Genomic DNA, 19735 nt, shown 5'->3' on the forward strand with positions numbered 1-19735 from the left:
TCTGATTTACATTAACATCGTGTAAGCACATACCTTCTTCTGAACATATTCTGATTTACATTAACATCGTGTAAGCACATACCTTCTTCTGAACACTTTCTGATTTACATTAACATCGTGAAATCACATACCTTCTTCTGAACACTTTCTGATTTACATTAACATCGTGTAAGCACATACCTTCTTCTGAACACTTTCTGATTTACATTAACATCGTGTAAGCACATACCTTCTTCTGAACACTTCTGATTTACATTTTATTTTGTCAAGCTCTTCCTTCCAGTAGCTATCTCCTTTATTTTCAAGGACCACTTTAAAGGCCTCCAGCCTAGAATAGGATTCTTCAAGCTTCTTATAATCAGATGTTAATTTCTCATAATTATTCCTATACCTGAAACCCAAAACACCCAGAAAGTTATTTGCACAATACCATAGAACACGTGTTAAAAAGGATTAAAAATGTAAGAACTATTTCTACTTCTGAGTGGATGATACACATATAATAGTAATATATTATATTAACTTTTAGCTCTATTAAGAACACATTAAAATATTCCACTATATACTAAAATTTAGCCCAGTGTAAAAGAAAACTGATGCCTCATAAATGTAAAATATATTTTTCATCCTTGCTATGCAGATGAATTGAATTTCATATCTGATTAGTAGATTGAATATAAATACAATTTACAAAATGCAAGAAATTTCATTATTAATTGATAGTATGTGTGACATTACTTCATTATAAGACTGATGATAATCATTGCTACCATAAGGTTTTATAAACCACAGTGACTGACATATTGTAAGTGACCAACATAAAAAGCATTCTGACCAAGGATTTGTGTGCTGCACATCCAGCTGGCCTGAAGAGTTCTGGTCCAGAAAATAGTTTGTTGAAAATTATTACCAGTCTTATTTTGATGTAATGTCACACAAAGTACTGAAAAATATATCAGGTTTCATAAACATATGGCATTCTATAACATAATAACCTTTTCTATTGTTAAAATATGCTATTAGTTAGAGCAAGAATAGTAGCAGCATGAATTACAACAATGAATTCAATCTCTTTGAACTGATCTGTTCTATTTCCATGTAATATAAGTATCTTATCTGCAAAGTGACTACTTTCAGGAATTACATTTCCATTATACATAGAGTCTCAAATACTTCTGACCTCAAACTAGAGCATGTTGTAAACTTAACTTTTAAATCGATTTCTAAAACCTGAAGTCTAAGATCTCAAACTTAAACATATTTAAATCTTACTTCTGAATTTCTATTTCTAATGACTGAATCCTAGATCTCAAATTGTTGCACTCTTCTCTTATGGCATAGTACTCAGCAGAATTTTTATTACTGTCAACTGTTGAGGTTTCAGCACTTCTAAGCTCCTCTAGCATGGTCTTGAGCTTTCCTGTGTGAGTGAGATACAAAGTACGATTCTGTTAGTTTCTTTTTAAATTGTTTTTGAATGGTTCTTTAGAAATGTTAACATATTTCCTGTGAGATAGCAACTGAAGTATTTTTTGTTGTTGTTTTAATTACAGTGAAGTACACTGTTGTTTACATGTGTGGAGCACGTGAGTTCATTCTCAGCATCAAAACTTGGTGACTTTTCTTAAGAAATGTTAGTTTTGGTGAATGAAATTTCCTTTGAATATTGAAAAACATAAATTTAAAATTCTGCTGTTTATGTAAGTAAATCAGAACTATTCTATTGATTTAAAATTAGCTTTTAATTTAGCAGTTGCCAGACTTTCTCAACTTCTTAGTTTCTGCTCATTATCAGCTCCACTAAATATTCCACAGTATATAAATACAGGTTGAATTCTCTGCTGATTTAACATCTTGGTAGTCAGTACATAGACTAACACATGTATCTGTATAACAAGTCAGTATGTAAAGGCGAGTCAAATTCTCTGCTGATTCTACATCTTAGTAGCCAGTATATAAATGTGGGTCAAATTATCTGCTGATAATAGTCAATAGACTAACAAGTGTATCTGTATAATAAGTCAGTATATAAATACAGGTTGAATTTTCTGCTGATTCAACATCTTGGTAATCAGTAAAAAAACCCAACAAGTGTAACTGTATAACACTATATAACATAACAAGTAAACAGATTAACATAACGTCAAAGGACAGCAAGAGACCTTTTGGTCCATCTAGGCTGTCATATTCACTAACTACAACCTTAAAAAAAAACAACTAAAATCCAGCCCTTATCATTCAAATATTTATCAAGCTTTCCTTTAAACTCTCTTGAATCAACTGTATCCACCATATCTGAAGGCAACCCGTTCCAGAGACCAATCATCCTGTTAGAAAAATAAATTCTCATAACTGAAGATAACTTCTTCCCTTTATACCCATGTCGCCTAGTTTACCATTATCACCAATAAATATTACAAAAGATTACACACCAACACTATAAATTTCCTTAACAATCTCAAACATCTCAATATGAACCCCTTTAACTCTTTTTTTTTTTCAAGAGAAAACAAGTTCACAGATCTTAACCTATCCTCATATGATAACATTTCCATCCCAAGTGTCATCTTAGTAGCTATCCTCTGAGCAATTTCCAACAATTCAATGTCCTTTCTGGGGAAAGGAGCACAAAACTGAACACAATACTGAAAATGTAGTTAACCAATGAATGATACAATGACATTATAACCTTTTTAGACTTGTATTTAATATTAGATACAGCCTAAAGTCCTATTTGCCTTGCCACCAGCAACAGCACATTGGCTTAAGAGATGGATCAATCAGAACTCCAAGGTATTTTTCTTCCATAACACTGTTAAGGTTATTCCCATCAAAATTATACTTATAATTCAAACAGTGACATCACACATGCATTACCTGCCATTTATTTGCACAACTCACCAAATAATCCAAATCTTTTTGTAAGGCAGTAGCATCCTCCCAATCTTTAATGTCATCAGCAAATTTAAATAATGCTTTAATTAACCTAGTTTGTGCTAGTTCTGAGTCAGCTGTTAGTGTTAATTGCTTGCCAAAACAGTTGCACCAAGCAGGGGCCTGGCATGCCACACAGCTGAGGTATTTCAGGGGAAGGTCCCAATGCTGATCTGGGCTTGATCAAGCTGTCAAAGGCAACCCTCACCCAGTCCCAATGAAGCACTACACCAACATCAGCCTTAAGCTTGACCAGACCAAGCCCTCATAGCCAATTCTTGTCCCAAGGTTACAGATCCAGTAGAGGCTGAGTCTCAATGGATGGCAGTAAGGTGGCTGCTCTGATAAGTATGACACTCTGACCGATACCTAAATAATTTACAGACGATTTGGTGCTCCCACATTTTACTCTGTATGTAAAAACAATGGGTACCATTTAAAACCCAATATATACCAGCTTAGTGATTTTGACCAACCTTGTAACCATGAAACTATACAAACTATAACTCTGAATTTACCATGTGTATCTCCACAAAATTTGGCAAGGTTTCAGTAAATGCTACATGTCTGTTGAACACAAAAGAGTAGATTTTTTTGGGATAAAGTATTTTTACTAATGATTTGTCTGTGAATTTATGAAACCCTAGTCTGAGTGATTTTCATGTCAAAAATAAAAATAGTTTTTATCTTAGTTTCATATTCTATTTGTATAACCTCTACAACTTCCTAAATGAATATCAGAAGTTTTCAGTAAACTTTATATTTTATCTGTTATTTTCTTTACCCTAACACTAACTAACAAATCCAGAAAAGCAGGAAAAAAATGAAAAGTTGAAAAATACAAAATAAATGCATATTATAACAGACAATTATACATTATTTATTATTACAGTAAAATCCAATACATTTTGTCACATTTGGGTTCATTTAGTATTATTATTTTACAGCTGCACTTAGTCTCAGAGTATGCCTAGAGCCATTTATAATAACCGGAGTTTGGTTAAAAAAGTGATTAAGTTACAATCACCCCTCCATTGAATTACAACCATGCCACGTGATGTGCACATGCTAGAATATTGAGAAGCACACAATTTTTTTTTTCATTTAACTTTTCTTCTAATCTAACAAGTTCCTACTTTTACATTTTAGTTATTTTTATAACAATAAATAAAAATATACATAAAAAAATAAATTCAATACTTACCTCTAGACTCATCTTTTTTTTGTATCAATGTTGGTGTTCCACAGTTTAACTATTTTTAATTTAAATTATGCAATCCAGAACACAGAATATTATCATGCACCAAAAACAGAAAGTCCTAAAACTACTAATTTAATTGGCTTTCTATGCTACAAATGGGCTAAACAATTTTCCATTAGCTGGTTGAGCCAAACACCACAAGCAAACACTGAAACTAAGGCCAAACATTTCCAAACCTGTTGCTTAAAAAACTAGCCTCATAATAAGTTCAGTAAAGTGAATCTTCTTTTTCTATTAATTATAAATTTATATATATTTTTGAAAGACAGGAGGGACATGGCATAAAGATTTGACTCTCTTGTTTATATTTCAGTAAAGCAAGAAGCTTGAAGGCTAAAAGTTTGTAATTTGTGCCAAACTCTGGAGAATATATATAGGTAAAAAGGAAATCTAAAATGGGCAATTCAGAGTGAAGAAGTGTCATGTGATACAGAGAAGTGAAAACTGAGGATTATTTGAATATTTCATCCTTAAATTAAGAAATAAAAACTTATATAATATTAAAATTTGAATTATAAACTACATTTTAATTCCAAGATTATTGACATACATTTGAACTATTTTCTGTATTCTTGAATAACAATCACACATAACTAATTTCAATAAAGCTGAAGTAAGTTATTTTTAGTTAGCAACTTCTTAAAAAAAACCCTCTTGCTTCAAAGCAGAAATCAATGAAATTGTTTCTTCTTACTCTTTAGGTGTTCTGCTTCGTTCTGACATTGTTTGGCATTTTGCTGAGCATCTTGGAGGTGTTCTGGATTTAAAAAAAAAAAAGAAATATACAGCTTATCATAATAGCACAGTTAAAGACGTTCCTATAATCTAATGAAGCATACACACCAGGGACTTCTTTGCTCTTTTACTGCTACGTTTATACATAAACAACTCTCCTAGCACGATAATAAAAACAAAAAGCCATGTTTTAATACTTTTTATATTTATCTAAAACTTGAAAGTGGTAAACACCAGGAGGTTTGATGAAAAACACTGATTCTTCATGGTGATACAAAATCTCCCATCTCATGTGGTTAATATTACATTTTCAAGGTTAAAAACAAGGGTTATAGTGTGTCCCATGTTTGTGTGACCATGGCAGTGAAAGAGTTAAACACTTTAAAATATTTATTATTTAATTAAAAGAAGAATCTATCCATCTGTACAGTGTGAGAAGCAAATTAACAAATGCACGATAAACAAGCAATATTATACATAATACACACATTGTTGGATAAGTAAATTAATAAACACTTACTTTTGGTTTGTTCTACAGTAGTAGTTAGTTTCTGTTGAACTTTTCTCTCTTCATCAATAAGAACTAAATACAAAGGAATTAACAATAAAGATGATTACATTTATTGCAATTCTGATATAACAGGATAACACGAAAACCTAATTATGTGATGAAATTTAATCCTCATACAAAATATTTCATTTTTTTAAACACAAACATGTATTTCTTCAATGGTTGACTTGTTCTTGTAATAAACTTAAATAAATAACTTCAAAATAATCATTTTCATGAACTTTTCAAGTTAGTGACTTCTCACTGTTACTAGAAGTAGAACTTTATCATTTAAGATCTTCAAAGTCTTACTTCTATACATAGAAATTTTAAAAGCTTACTTCTCAAACTACTAACTTCCTCTTGCTTTCTCCTGGAGTCCTGTTCCAAATCAGATATTTTCTCCTTTAGAGTGATTACCTGTTGTCTTGCATCTTGTAACTGCTCTTCAGTTCTAGCCAACTCCACTAAAAATAAAAATCTTAACTGAGACCTTAACAAGAAAACCAGAGAGAAATCAATTTCCAGCTCTAATAAGAATGAATCCTGATGTAATAATTTTGTAGAATTGTTTGGGAAACAAAGCAGTATTAGAGAATAAACTGCCCTTTGTACAGTAGGACCTATAACATAAGCAACTTTGATATATTTCTTATGCAACTCAATATTTAACTGGTGTCCAATTTTTGGTAGTTCTTAGTTCATTAATATAATGTCAAATGACAAGGGAATTCTTGGTCTACTTAGGCTGTCCTATTCACTAAATTAAACTAAACCTTACAAAAAATAAACCACTTCAAATCCAATCCTTATCATTCAAATATTTATCAAGCTTTCCCTTAAGCTCCCTTAAATTGACTGCATTCACCTCAACCAAAGACTACCCATTCCAGAAGCCAATAATCCTGTTAGAAAAATAAAGCTGTATTAACTGAAGATGACTTCTTCCTTGCCAAAATTTATACTTGTGTTCCCTAGTCATACCCTTCTTACCATTAAATATGAAAAAAACATGATGAAGCAACTCTATCAATTCCCTTAATAATCCTAACCCATTAACTGTTGATTCCCTGTATAGGGTACAATTCACCTCTGGCAGTTGAACTAGAGTTTGCCGTATACAGTGTATGGCTTGCAAAATTCCGTGCACTTTTAGAACAGCCACAATGAATGGGTTATACAATGATATCATAATCTCTTTAGATTTGCACTCAATATTTCTGAAGATACAACTTCAAATCCTATTTGCCTTGCCACTAGCAACAGCACACTGCTTGGATGGCTTAAGAGACTGATCAACCAGAACATCAAGATCTGTTTCTTTCATAACACTGTTAATTATACTTATAATTTGAATTGTGATATCCCACATGTATCACCTTGCATTTATTATAATAAAAAGACATTTGACTTTTATTCATCCAACTCACCAACAATCCACATCCTTTTGTATGGCAATAGCATTCTCCACAGCCAGCAACATACAAAGCTTTAATGTCATCAGCAAATATAAATAATCTATTGGCCATTCCTTCATCTATGTCATGTATGTAAATCAAAATGAGCATAGGTCCTAAAACCAAGTTCTGAGATACCCCACTTGTGACATTAATCCCATTTGACTGAACTCGATATGTAACAACCTTCCGCTTTCTTCTGTCTAACCAGTTTTTTATTTAATGAGCCGACTTATCCCTCACACCTACAGAGATAACTTTGTAACGGTCTTTTTCTGTGGCACCTTGTCAAATGCTTTCTGATAATCCACACCTGTACCATAATCTTCATAGGCAGTAATCTCATCAAAGAATGTCAAAAGTTTAGTAAGGCAAGATTGTCCCCTGGTGAAACCATGCTGACTATCCAACAAATTTTAAATCTTGTTAAGTGATTTTGCAAGGCATCTTTTATCAGACTTTCAAAAACTTTTCCCACCACTGACTGAAGACTAATAGGTCAATAATTACTGGGGCAATTTTTGTCACCTTCCTTGAAAAGAGGAGTAACATTAGCCAACTTCCAATATTCTGGCACCTGCCCATTATTCAAGGACTTAGAAAAAATTGTAGCAAGTGGCTCACATGTCTAATCCTTAAGCTCCGTCAGAACCCTTGGGAAAATATTATGACTCAGGTGCTTTATCATTCTTTAAAACTTTCCAGTTCTTCTTAACAATCTCAGAATTAATGTGATCATCTCGTTCAACCTTGTTTCCAGCTAGCAATTGTTCAGGTTGAGAAACATTGTTTAAATTATCATTAATAAAATCTGAGAAAAAGTAGAATTTGATAACTCAGCCATCTCGTAACTATACGATATTAAAGTCTTCCAGTATCACCCGTCAAAGCTCCTGCTCCCATTCTAACATTTTGCTTACATTTAATGTATTTGAAGAAATTCCCTACTAACAATTTTTACATTTTCAGCCAACCATTTGTCGTAAAGTTTTTTAGATTTCCTAATTTCCTACCTGACCAACTCTCTTGATCTTTTATACTCTTCCAAATCTCCCATTATTGCAGTGAATTAAAACTTCTTATATTTAGAATGCTTTTGGGTATCTTTTAGTTGGGTCTCTAGTGCATTTATTGATTTGTTATTTATCCTTACTTTTCAACTGAGTTACTTGATTTCCTCTGTCTTTAGCCTCTTGCTGAGCTTCTTCCATCAACTGCTGAAGCTGGGACAATTCTGTATGAACTGTGGAGTTTTGAAGACGTTCAACTTCTTCTACAGGAAAAAATTCCAAAATATCACTGAAGTTGTAGGATGTTTTTAATATATCCTACACTTCCTAACACAAAAGAAGTACCATATAAATGTAGAATAATCTCTTTGCCTATTTTTAGTGTAAAGGCCATTTGCTGCAGTGTTTGTTAGTTCTGGTATCATCTACTAGAAGATGCACTTTTTAAAAGCAAAAAAGAGGTTTTTATGTCTCAAATTACTCCAATTTTAAGAATTCCTCTAATAAGAATATATCAGGCATATGAAAATTTTCAGATGTCAAACTAATTAACTACATCATCAATACAATATATTACACTTTTTTATTCTCTCTACTTTTTAATACAATAGCATTTTCTTCTGCTGTGTATTTTTGTTTCCTCGCTTCTTTCAGAAGCTCTAAGATAGATAATACTTAAATCAAAATGTTTTGTTCTGAATTATAATTATTTGGCATGATAACATCTACTTAGTTAATTAGAATCATTGAAACAACACTTATATCTTACATTACTGGAAACAGTTTACCTTGAAAGATGTTATGTTAAACTTATATTAAAGTTTTTCTTCATTACCCATTCAAGCCGTCTCCAGCCATTAATAAACAGTGATAATGTTGCCATATTTGATGCTATGGTCACAATACATTAACCCTATAATTACGAGCACCCCTGTACTGTACATGTCACAAGATTTTATTTTGTTACATTCGAAATTTAATTAAGCAATTTCACAATCAATGTATACCAATGAAATTAGCATTAGAACTTACATTATAGTCCAAAGTTTTTTATTATCTAAGTTTTAATTCCTTTATTTTAAAGGAAAGCTTAAAGAAAAATTCTCAAACTTCAGTTTGATGCACAAGTTCTCAAAATTTTAACATTTCTTCTCTGTAACTTAACATTCTTTCTGTACACAATACTTCTATGTATACACAAAAGTTAATTGCTCTGTTTACACATTCATCTTTCAAGTCCCTTAAGGGATGTTGGGAGGAAAGAGAAATAAATTTCTTGGAACTCTTGACATGTCACATTTGCAATTTCTCAGCCAATCATACTTGGTTGAGCTAGATGTTTGTAACCAATAGAAAGATCACATACCAAAATACTATTTCCCAACAGTTATTTTAAAATTGGCATGAAGAATTCCATAGAGAACTTGTCAAACACTCTTAGCATTGTTGCTGCTTGCATCCACGCTAGCGCTTTAGAATAATTTCTCACCTGTAAATATGTTAGTTAGTCAGACAATTAGATTTTATTTAGATTTTGTTTTATATTTTAGTTAATTGTGTGTTAGTTATGTTTTAAAATGCATATTAGAAAGTTTAATAATTTTTTACAATATCAGCCAAATTGCCTCGGTTTATCAGGCTTAGTGTAGTAGGCAAATGTCCCAGTTCTGACGACTGCCTAGGAAACCCTGAGAATGCTCATTCATGTGTCATGATAAACAGTAATGCTAAAGGATAGGAAAGGAATATACAATATAACAAATAAACATTTTCTGAAAAAGTAAAAACTTGTTTGTTTTGAATTTTGCGCAAAGCTACACAAGGGCTATCTGCATTAGTCATCCCTAATTTAGCAGTGTAAGACTAGAGGGAAGACAGATAGTCATCACCACCTACTGCCAACTCTTGGGCTACTCTTTCACTAACGAATAGTGGGATTGACTGTCACATTATAACACCCCTATGGCTGAAAAGGTGAGCATGTTTGGTGGGATGGGGATTCAAACCCGCGACCCTCAGATTGTGAGTCGAGCGCCCTAACCACCTGGCTTTACCAGGCCAGGAAAAACTTACAATTAAGAATATGAAATACAAAGATTTCCAAGATTATTCAATAAAAAATTCATCGACATGTACGTATTTTATATTTTTAATTTTAAACATTTCACTGCACAATACGTTGATGATAATACTTGAAACATTCAGAGTCTGAGTGCAAATAACTACAATACAAAAATAACAAATCTTTAATTAAAATAATTAAAACAATATCATTCTTTGTGTACAAAATACTTGTAATCTTTAAAGAAATCTTACCAATTGTTGTGAAGATATATTAAGAAAGCTCAGAGTTATTGTGTCATTCTCCATATGAGAAGTAGCCAAATGGGTTCAACCCCATAAAAAAAAAGGTTAAAAGACATTAAGAGACAATATTGGACAGCATTTGATAGTTTATCCAGAAATAAGAAACTAGGCATCTGTTGAAATCTATTACGAGAATAATAATTGATTAATTTTCTTAATTTCAAAAAATGTGATGTTCAAAAAAATTAATCCCTATGAAGTCTACACATTTACATGCCCAAGATGCATGGAAAAATATGTAGGCCTTATCACTAATTGTTTGTTCACTCTTTTAAAAGAGCATATTATTGTAAACTTCCATCACTTAAAAACACTTTGTAAGATTAAATAGTCGAGCTGCAGATGAAGAAACATTGAGGATTCACAAGGGTCTGACAACTCAAAATCTGAAGGTAAGATTAAACTTACAAAATTTACTCATACACCTTCTCTTTAAGCCTTAAGCTTGTTATTTATTTTCTTGTATCAATGTACACTTAAATGCAAATGTTACACTGTACTCTATAAAATGGTATGCTTCTGTGTTTGTATGATTGACAACCAGTGAGTTCTTGTGTTATTAATACACTTTTCAGTTTATTATTTTCTGAATTTTTAAATATTATTGACTTATAAATACTTGTAGAATGATTCAATAACAGCTGTAAAGAGCAGAGTTCTAACAAAGCCATATGCAGTAAACAGCTAACACTACCTTTGTTAAGAGTAAAGATGTATTTATAATCACATACAACAGGCAGCAAAAACTTCTATCTGTAACATTAATAAACAGCAAAACTAACTTTATACATACAAGTCCTTGTGATATTTATGTAGGCAATAAAGTTTGATTATATGAAAGTACAGAACTTAAGGCACTTCATAAATTCAAAATAGAAATTGTTCATAAAATAACTTTAGATAAAAACATAAATAACAAAACAAATAGCATTTACCTTTCATTTTCTTCATTTCTAGCTGCAGCTTGTAGCATTCAAATGAACTGTCATTCTCCTTATCATCATTACTGCAAATAAAAGTCAGTGATGTATCACTTGTTCTTTCTTCCTTTACGGTTTTCAGTTTCTCCCCAAGGAAGATGACTTCTTCTATAATAAATAAATCACTGCATTTTAACCTATATTCTCTACTAAATTCACATACAGCAGAAACGTTGTACCTTAAAATTCCTGATAGGTGATATCTACTTTTTACTATACAATAAACTGAGCCATATGAAACAATCAACTACCATATATTAAAGCCTAATAATACCAGTTATCTTGTCACTTGTACAAATTAAGTCATGCCATCTGAAAAACTACCATACACCTGTCTTATAAAAACTAATACTAAGTTATTCACATGTATAAACTAAGTCATGCAAGAGAATCCTCTACCATATATTAAAATGTAATAATACTGATACTAATTTATCTTGTCACTTGTATAAAGCGAGTCATGCAAAACAATAAATTAACATATATTAACCCTATTGCCACGGGTATTCTTTACTGTGCATGACACAAGGTTTTAGTGTCTTATTTTATTAACAACTTTATTTCTGTTATACCAATTAGTATAGCATAAAATCTGAGCTAATAATCCATATTTTAATAGTATATAAGATTTAAGTTCTTAATTCTATAAGGCAATATTTAAAACATTCTGAACTTCCCCAAGTGTGACACACGCGACACATTTTCTGTAGATATCTTCTCTATTTTATCCACCACCCCTCCAATAACTACAAAGTTAAATGTAAATTACTCACTATAAAATCGTTATTGCTCAGACAAACCACAATTTTTATAGCCTTCAAATAGAAAATCAGACCCCTCCTGTCACATCCTCTATTTCAGGATTTGTTAATAATTCTCTCTCACATTTAATTATATATTATCTATAACCAACAGAAAGCCAAGGTTTTCATCTATCGAATGATGTAATGTATAACGTTGTTTTCTGAACAGATAATTGTCAATTTCATTAGTAGTACAGGCTTTGTTCCCATGGGAAAAATAACGACTAGCTCATTTGTAATGACTCTTGTTGCATTGTTAGAAAGCCAGTGATTGTAAGAGGAAATTGTCTGCTTTTTGCATGTTATTATTTTATGTTCTTTGGTGCATTATTTAATTAAATAAAAATTATTTTGTGAATTACTACCATTAGTATAAATAAAGTAGGATTAAGTGTCATTGACAGTCAACAAGAAAAAAAAAGAAAGAAGGCAAAGGTAAGTACTTTATTTCTTGTTTTTCATGTGTATTCTGTATTTATTATTATAAAAGTAACTAAAATGTAAAAATAGGAAACTCTTAGGATAGTTAAAGTTGGATTAGGTAAAATAAATAATAATAGTATAATAAAATTTTTCACAAGGCATGCACATGGACTGCTTGGAGTAGCTCATGGGTAATGTAATTCAATAGTGTAACATGAGCTGCACATTTCCCAAGTGATTTACAACTTATAATGGCGCAAATAGTACTAGTAGTTACACATAGTTCAAAGGGCAGTAAAAATAAAATTTAAATAAAAATAGATGTATACTGTTACAAGTTTAAAACTACTTAGGATAAACAAATGTAGCTTCATGGTACAATTGGAAGTCATTCTAGAAAGAAAAAAAGGATAGATTTTTTTTTTTTGGTGATTATAAGGCCAGTCAAATTTACCAACCTTGTATAGAGACAATAACAATAAAATGTATTTAGGAGGTTTTAGAGATCACACAAATGACATATGAGATTTTTGAGAGGAAGAAAAGTGTTTTTAATCTTAACATGAAAATCAATTTGCACTTGAATTGGTCAAAAGAAAAAGACAAATCTTTAGAAAAAATACTTCTTTAAAAAACTAATTTTGTGTACAAATGACTTGTGATGTTTACTAAAAGTCTGCCACATTTAGTGAAGAGGCACATACTGTATTAAATGTTATAGTCTTACAACAATATTCAAGTAAAAATGGTCATGTGGAGCCTGTATTAAGAGTTTCTAACCAGCTCAAAGTAAATTGCACAGTGCATGTACTGTACGTATATACTCTAGTCTAATTGACTATATTGCGGGTGCATTCCAAATGTCATAACAGACTATTACGAAGTGTATGTGTATGTGATATGCACCTGACAAAGTGTAAAAAACTGTATATACCGTTTGGCGGGAATTTTCAAGAAATGAACATCAGCTTTGGCTTTTATATATCAAACTGAATCGTTATGGCACTTTCATTGTGTTGTTGGAGCTCTCGAAGACAACATACAAGAGAAAGGAATGATTTGCACATTATGCTAAGCAAAAATGAAAGTGATTCGCAACTGGGGTTGTTTTGATTTGCAAATTTCAGTGTAAACCCAGATATTTAGTCCCCTGCATAAAGATAATGGATTTTTTAAGCCATAGTTGATATAGTTTCTAGAATTTTGCCCTGCACATTACCGAAAAATTATGGAAGTTAAAAGAAATTCTGATAGTTTTTTTTTAGAAAGAACCTCATAACAAACTGAACAGTATGACTATCAACAAAAAAATTTAAATTATTGTGTGAAAACATAACTTGTGTAAGATCGCCTGATGATTTCACAGTAAGTCATATAGAAATAAGAGTGGAAAATTATGGGTAAACAAAGTACATTCAACATGTAAATGAAATTCAGAAATTTTTAGCCACAGGTTCTGTTGACAGTGTGAGTTCAATTGCAGGACAGGCTTTTACTATTTCGAAGGTAAGTCTACCTGACTTGAAAGTATTTGGATGGTCAACAGTGAACAGTTTCATTCATTATGTATGCACTGTAATTCCAAACAGATAGTTCTGGAGAAGGTTATTTTATATCTATATATTATTTATTTTAAAACTGAAGTATTACAGTTAAATAAGCATACCTTGAAAATCTAGTAAATACATGGAGTACACTGTTCACTTCTTGATGAATTTTTGTATTTTTCATCTTAAGCAAAAACTAACACAGTAAAAGACTTTTACAATTACTTTTGTAATGATCTAAATGGAATGAAGTTTGTAGAACTATAACTGAGTATAAGTAAAAATAATAATACTTTTAAAACACTTTTAATTTTTTTTAAATCAAATTTTAATGAATGTTTTTCTTTAGAATCACAGATGAGTTCATGCTTCGTATAATATATGTCATGACATAACATACTGTTTGGAATAAACCCCAATAAAATGGACTCAGAAGTACCTAAAAATTAAATTTTAAAACCAGAAGAATGCAATGTTTTCATCAGTTAATATGGCAAAATATCTTGTGAACTTACACACTTCTGAGTTCTTTTTTGAATAGCCAATGATATGATTTCCTACAATAGGGTGATACAATTGGAGAGCTTGAAGAAGAACAAATTATTTCACTACCATTTAAGGCTGCATCTTCAGTCTTTGTATCACTTTTTATTGTCCACTCATAGATATGGTCCACTGTTTCGATTGTTTAAGAGGTTTGGCAAACACAGGTTCCATCCAAACTGTTACAAACACACATGTTAATCCACCAATGAAGGATATACCCATGAAAACAACAAGAGCAACTCTCCAATAGAAGAGTTTGTCAAAAATTTCAAATTCGTCATTTTCTGATGTATCAAGCTGCTCTCGAGGGATCACAAAAAGAATTATAGTGACAACTGCTAAGACAAAAATGGTAGCTAACCCTCCTGTTCTATAAAAAGAAAAAATATAAAAATTACTGAGTAATAATTACAACAATATAAAGACAATAATGTCAAAAATGTACCTGAACATATACAGATATTAAAATTAATGAGTAACTGTCACCTTTTTAGTGTTGAACCACATAAAACATTGTGTAAGATCAGTAACAAATAACCTATGTTCAAGAATGAGAAACAGTTGCTGTACTGTAAACAGTTAAACTTTCCAATAATGGATAAGCCACTTAATCCTCACAACACAATTTTTCCAGTAAGAAAGAATATTTTTAAGGTATAAATTCTGATGAAACTAGGGATGTTTCCAAAAATAAATCAAGGAAAATTAGGGCAAGTCTTTAATTCAACATGGTGACTGAGATGTAATAGTAAGAGATTCTTTGTAATAACATACTTGTTAGTAATAAACAAGATTAAAATTTACTTACTACATCAAACATCAAGATCATAAACCTTCCTTATCATATAAGACCTGATTAGTTATCATCTATCTAGATGCTTATTATAACTTTACATCTGGCATTTTTACCACGATGAACAGAAGTTATAATTTTTCTATAATGAAAATGTATTTCCAGTAGGTACTTACCTCCACTCATTTATGGTAAAATAAGTATGAAACAAAAATATTTGCTAACACTATTAATTTATCACTAGCAGAGATCTGCAAAACATTTTTGGCCAAATCAGTATCTTTATTGTAATAGTACTTCTTTAAATATAACATTTGTAGCACAATACAAACAAATTGTAATCGTAGACAACAAAATGTGTAAATCCACTTGTATATATGCCATACTTTATAAAATTTTAACTTATGTTAGGTGTTCGATAAAGAGATAAATTAACACTGTAACCTGTGTACATTTTTTTTTACTTTAGTCTAGTTAGAACTAAATCTTACTGTACATAATAGTATCGATAAATAAACTTATAATGTTATTCTAAAACCTAACATCAAACCTTTTTAAAGTTTTTAATATTCTGTTGTACAAAATGGTTGGTAAAGTATATTTATATTCCCCCTTTTGTTTTTACTTCTTGTTTCATACAGCAGTTGTAGTGACTTGATCACTGAGCTTTGCAGCTCTCTGCCACAGGCAGACTATTTGTGGTCGAGTGAATAATGTGCATGCACAGTTTTTCTTGTGGAAACATCTTAACTACACATGGTTATGCAGCAGGTTCACGGTCAGAAAGCATAACTGCCATAGATACAAACAAGCAGAATAATAGTATAGATTATTATGTTTATTAAGTATGTTTAATTAATCAACAATTTTATGTTAAAAGATTATGACTGTCAACCTGCTCAGAATGGTAACTATTAAACAGACTTGTTTTGCTGAGTTCAGCTGCAGTTATTTTAACTGTCTACAATAATGCAGTCTTGCAATTCATGCTTACTGCATGTAGCTGTATGAGTATCACACGTAGCATCAAATACATGTATATAAACAATGTATATTTCTTATTTTTATTTAAAATATACAAAAGATAATGACTTTTCTATTTAATGTATTTCTAAACTACATATGAATGTTTCATTTCATTTATATAGATTACTTGTAAAATAAAACAGTTTCAATCATATATAAACTAGTAGTTATGGTGATATCATTAGTAAATAAAGCAAATTAGTACAATCAATGGTTCAAACCTCTGAAAATTAAAATCTACCCTTCCCTACAGTTCTACTAACCATCAAGTTATAAAGTTTTGCATTTCATAGAAGTGTGGTGCCCAAAAGTAACAGCTCTTTCCCACACAAAATATTCATACGCTCACTGACTTAGGTCATAAAGAAATGTTCAGGTAGGAGATTTAGAATTTACAAGAGGGGGGGGGGGTATTTTTTGTACTAAATGGCATCAGAAAACAAAGAAATATGGTGCTATTTGGAGCTCCAGAACTATTCAGAAAAAGACCTGCAACAAGTGATACACCAGGTGATATGCAATTTTGGCATCTTGTAACAATAATCCATGAGCATAAATATCAGTGGCAAAATCCATCCACATGCCTCAGGCAACAGAACAAAACATAATTAAAAAGAGTTGATTAACAATATGGATCAAGTCACCACACACAGCTCCTATGGATTTGTACATAATTAGATTGTTGAAATGGTTATTCAGAAACCACTGACCTTGAACACAAAATGGCTTATGTAATATATGACAGCTTTATAATGAGCCTTTTGCAATTGAAATTACACTGCAGGGCTATTTTCAAGAAGCAAAGCCATCAGAAAGAGCATGACTGGACATAGCAACATGAACTGTAATGACACAGTGAGACTCCAAAATCATTTCACAAGGAAAAATGACTAACAATCACAGTGACCAATTCTTTTACCAAACACCACACAAAACAAAATGGACATTGCCTGACACATGATCTTTCTTAACTCTTAATAAAGTGATAAACATAAACATGTTAATGAAGAGATATTGTACAAGTAAAAAATCCTTCAACTTATTTTGGTCCCTTTTATTAATGTAACAGCCAGTACTTCCATATATAGCTATGTTGACAACACCATCTATGTGATAATCATTTACTTTACTATAATTTGTTCTATAGTTTTGCTGCAATGTCACTTAAACATTTTATGATCATTTGCTAACAGCTACCCATGAAAGAATGGCAGAACACTGTGAAACTTTTATTGCTAGTAATTTAATAACTTTTCCAAACATGTATGACTGAACTGTGGGTGGAAATTTTACTTTATGATGCTGCTCTTTAAACTCAACAAATTATAAAAGTATATGTCATTTGTTTTCAATGTATGAAAAATTTAAAACTGAAAACTTAATGTAGCATAAAGACAAGGGATTATTTAGTCTTCCAAGGCTGTTATCACACACCAAACCTTCAGTAAAAATTTAAACCTAACTTTTAATATATGTTTTACAAAATTATAAATTTCCCACTTAAGCTCTTTAATTTTCAAAATGCTGACCTCCATTAATTTCTATGGCAACTTATTCTATATGTTAATCACACTATTACTGAGTATTAGACATATCACACACCATTGTCTCTTACACATCACCATCAGACATTCAGTTATCATTCACACTTTACAAATTACAGCATTTACCTTATGTGAAATGTATGAATAATGAAGTATGTAACCTGTGCCCTAAGCTTGCTGTTGAATCCTTAAATGAAAACACCCAAAAATATTAATTTTTAAATGTAAAGAACAAAGAGTTTAACAGTCAATGGTAGCAATTCACCCATGAACTGGTAATACTAATACATCTAACTTCCAAAACCACTCAAGTTATTGACTGGGTTTTTATTTTATGATTTGTACAAATCTTTCCGTACATAATTTGTTTGACTAAGCAACATGTCAACAACCCCTTTAAGTTTAACTTAAACTATGCCTAGCGTAATTCTAATTTAAATGAACTTGTGGCTGTGCTTCGCCATAAATCATATTCATAATGATTGAGCTCAGCCTCAATACGCCAGCCTAGGCTTACAGTTAAACCATAATAGAACGTTCCAATGTACCACTCTTAAGGAGAATTTTAATACTTACGTGGCTCCTATTGTTTTCGTTCTAGAAATAGCCAAAAAAATAAACACCGCAAAAGACCAAATAAAAGCAACAATAAACACACCAGGGCCAACACCAAACACACGTCCTGATTCCATTCGTACTAGCAGAACTAATACTACTCAATACTGCCGAGTCGCAGTAACAACTTAACAATTGTATTTGAAAACGAATATTCCAAAAAGATGTTTTTTTCTCAATATGAAATAAGCGGAAAGCTCGCCATGCCTATAGTCAACAGTATAACTTCGAAGAAACGGCAAACAAAAGTTTGTAAAATTCGATATTATAAAACATTTCTACGTAATGCAAATAACCGGGTTCGAAAACTGTGTCGTATACAGTACAGCGTTCATTTCGTAGCTGTACGCTTAAATTAAAGTACTTGCGATCATCAATCAGCAAAATCAAATAGTGTAGGCCTCGAAAGCTACCATTGATATTGAAGTGGGCAACCTCGAAAGTCTATTGACTGATTTAAAAACACTGCGTTAACACTGGACCCAATTCTTAATTAAGCTAAACCGATTGCAAATAATATGAATCTTTCGCCATAGTTGCCTGCGAAATGGAAAACAGTTCCCAGTTATCATGATGAAATAAAGATGACCCTTGCCTAATTGTAAAGAAAATGAAACCTGTAGTGAAGACAAACTTCAGATGAAACACATTTCTTCCCCGAAAGGGGGCCAAAGACCACCTGGAAGGGTCACCTGTTTTAGCCATTCACACCATTATACAGTAGTGTATTGTCTATCAATCAGTCAGTAGACACTAAAATGACGTCACATTACAACTTGTACTGTCGTGACATCAGTAAAACGTATGTGTGCCAAGAATCACCAGAAGAATTATGCATTCTGTAGGCTACAACGTGACATACAACTTCAAAAGCAAGAAATAAAAATATTTGTTGCTCTTAATTTTGGTTTTATTTGTTTGTTCGCAATTAAGTATAAAGCTACACAACAGGCTATCTGTGCAATTCCCACCACTGGTATCGAAACCCGATTTCTAGCATTGTAAGTCCGCAGACATACCACTGGGGTGCATTTGGGTTTTATTTAATCTTGAAACAGAACAATTTCGGAGACCCTGTGGAAGCTAGTACATCAAGTATTAGATTCTGTTATTGGTGGGCTCACTAGAAAATGAAGGCCACACA

The 19735-nt window shown here is 31.7% G+C and overlaps 2 protein-coding genes across 2 annotated transcripts; both read right to left on the reverse strand.

Moving 5' to 3' along the window:
* Positions 1-11: 11 nt before the first annotated feature.
* LOC106473661 (GRIP and coiled-coil domain-containing protein 2-like) lies at positions 12-14208 on the reverse strand. The gene is made up of 8 exons (XM_013934340.2): positions 14187-14208; positions 11250-11402; positions 8091-8210; positions 5822-5947; positions 5451-5513; positions 4890-4952; positions 1273-1420; positions 12-391 (listed from the first exon to the last, which is right to left on the reverse strand). The coding sequence occupies exons 1-8, from the start codon at positions 14206-14208 to the stop codon at positions 208-210; spliced, it is 879 nt and encodes a 292-aa protein (XP_013789794.2). The 3' UTR covers positions 12-207.
* LOC106473662 (transmembrane protein 218-like) lies at positions 14129-19006 on the reverse strand. The gene is made up of 2 exons (XM_013934341.2): positions 18553-19006; positions 14129-14983 (listed from the first exon to the last, which is right to left on the reverse strand). The coding sequence occupies exons 1-2, from the start codon at positions 18666-18668 to the stop codon at positions 14716-14718; spliced, it is 384 nt and encodes a 127-aa protein (XP_013789795.1). The 5' UTR covers positions 18669-19006; the 3' UTR covers positions 14129-14715.
* Positions 19007-19735: the final 729 nt, after the last annotated feature.

The sequence above is a fragment of the Limulus polyphemus genome, unplaced genomic scaffold (genome assembly GCF_000517525.1).
Source record: "Limulus polyphemus unplaced genomic scaffold, Limulus_polyphemus-2.1.2 Scaffold6379, whole genome shotgun sequence".
NCBI classification, from domain to species: Eukaryota; Metazoa; Arthropoda; class Merostomata; order Xiphosura; family Limulidae; genus Limulus; species Limulus polyphemus.

Bases quoted from the DNA above. Each gene is read 5' to 3' on its own strand.
- LOC106473661 (XM_013934340.2), bottom strand. From the start codon at position 14,208: ATGTATTTACTAGATTTTCAAG. The intron at 8,211-11,249 runs GTAAATGCTATT...TTTTTCCTGTAG, and splicing joins AGAAATGAAGAAAATGAAAG to AAGAAGTTGAACGTCTTCAA. The intron at 4,953-5,450 runs GTAAGTGTTTAT...TTTTAAATCCAG, and splicing joins TACTGTAGAACAAACCAAAA to AACACCTCCAAGATGCTCAG.
- LOC106473662 (XM_013934341.2), bottom strand. From the start codon at position 18,668: ATGGAATCAGGACGTGTGTTTGGTGTTGGCCCTGGTGTGTTTATTGTT. The intron at 14,984-18,552 runs GTAAGTATTAAA...TTCTTTTTATAG, and splicing joins ACGAAAACAATAGGAGCCAC to AACAGGAGGGTTAGCTACCA.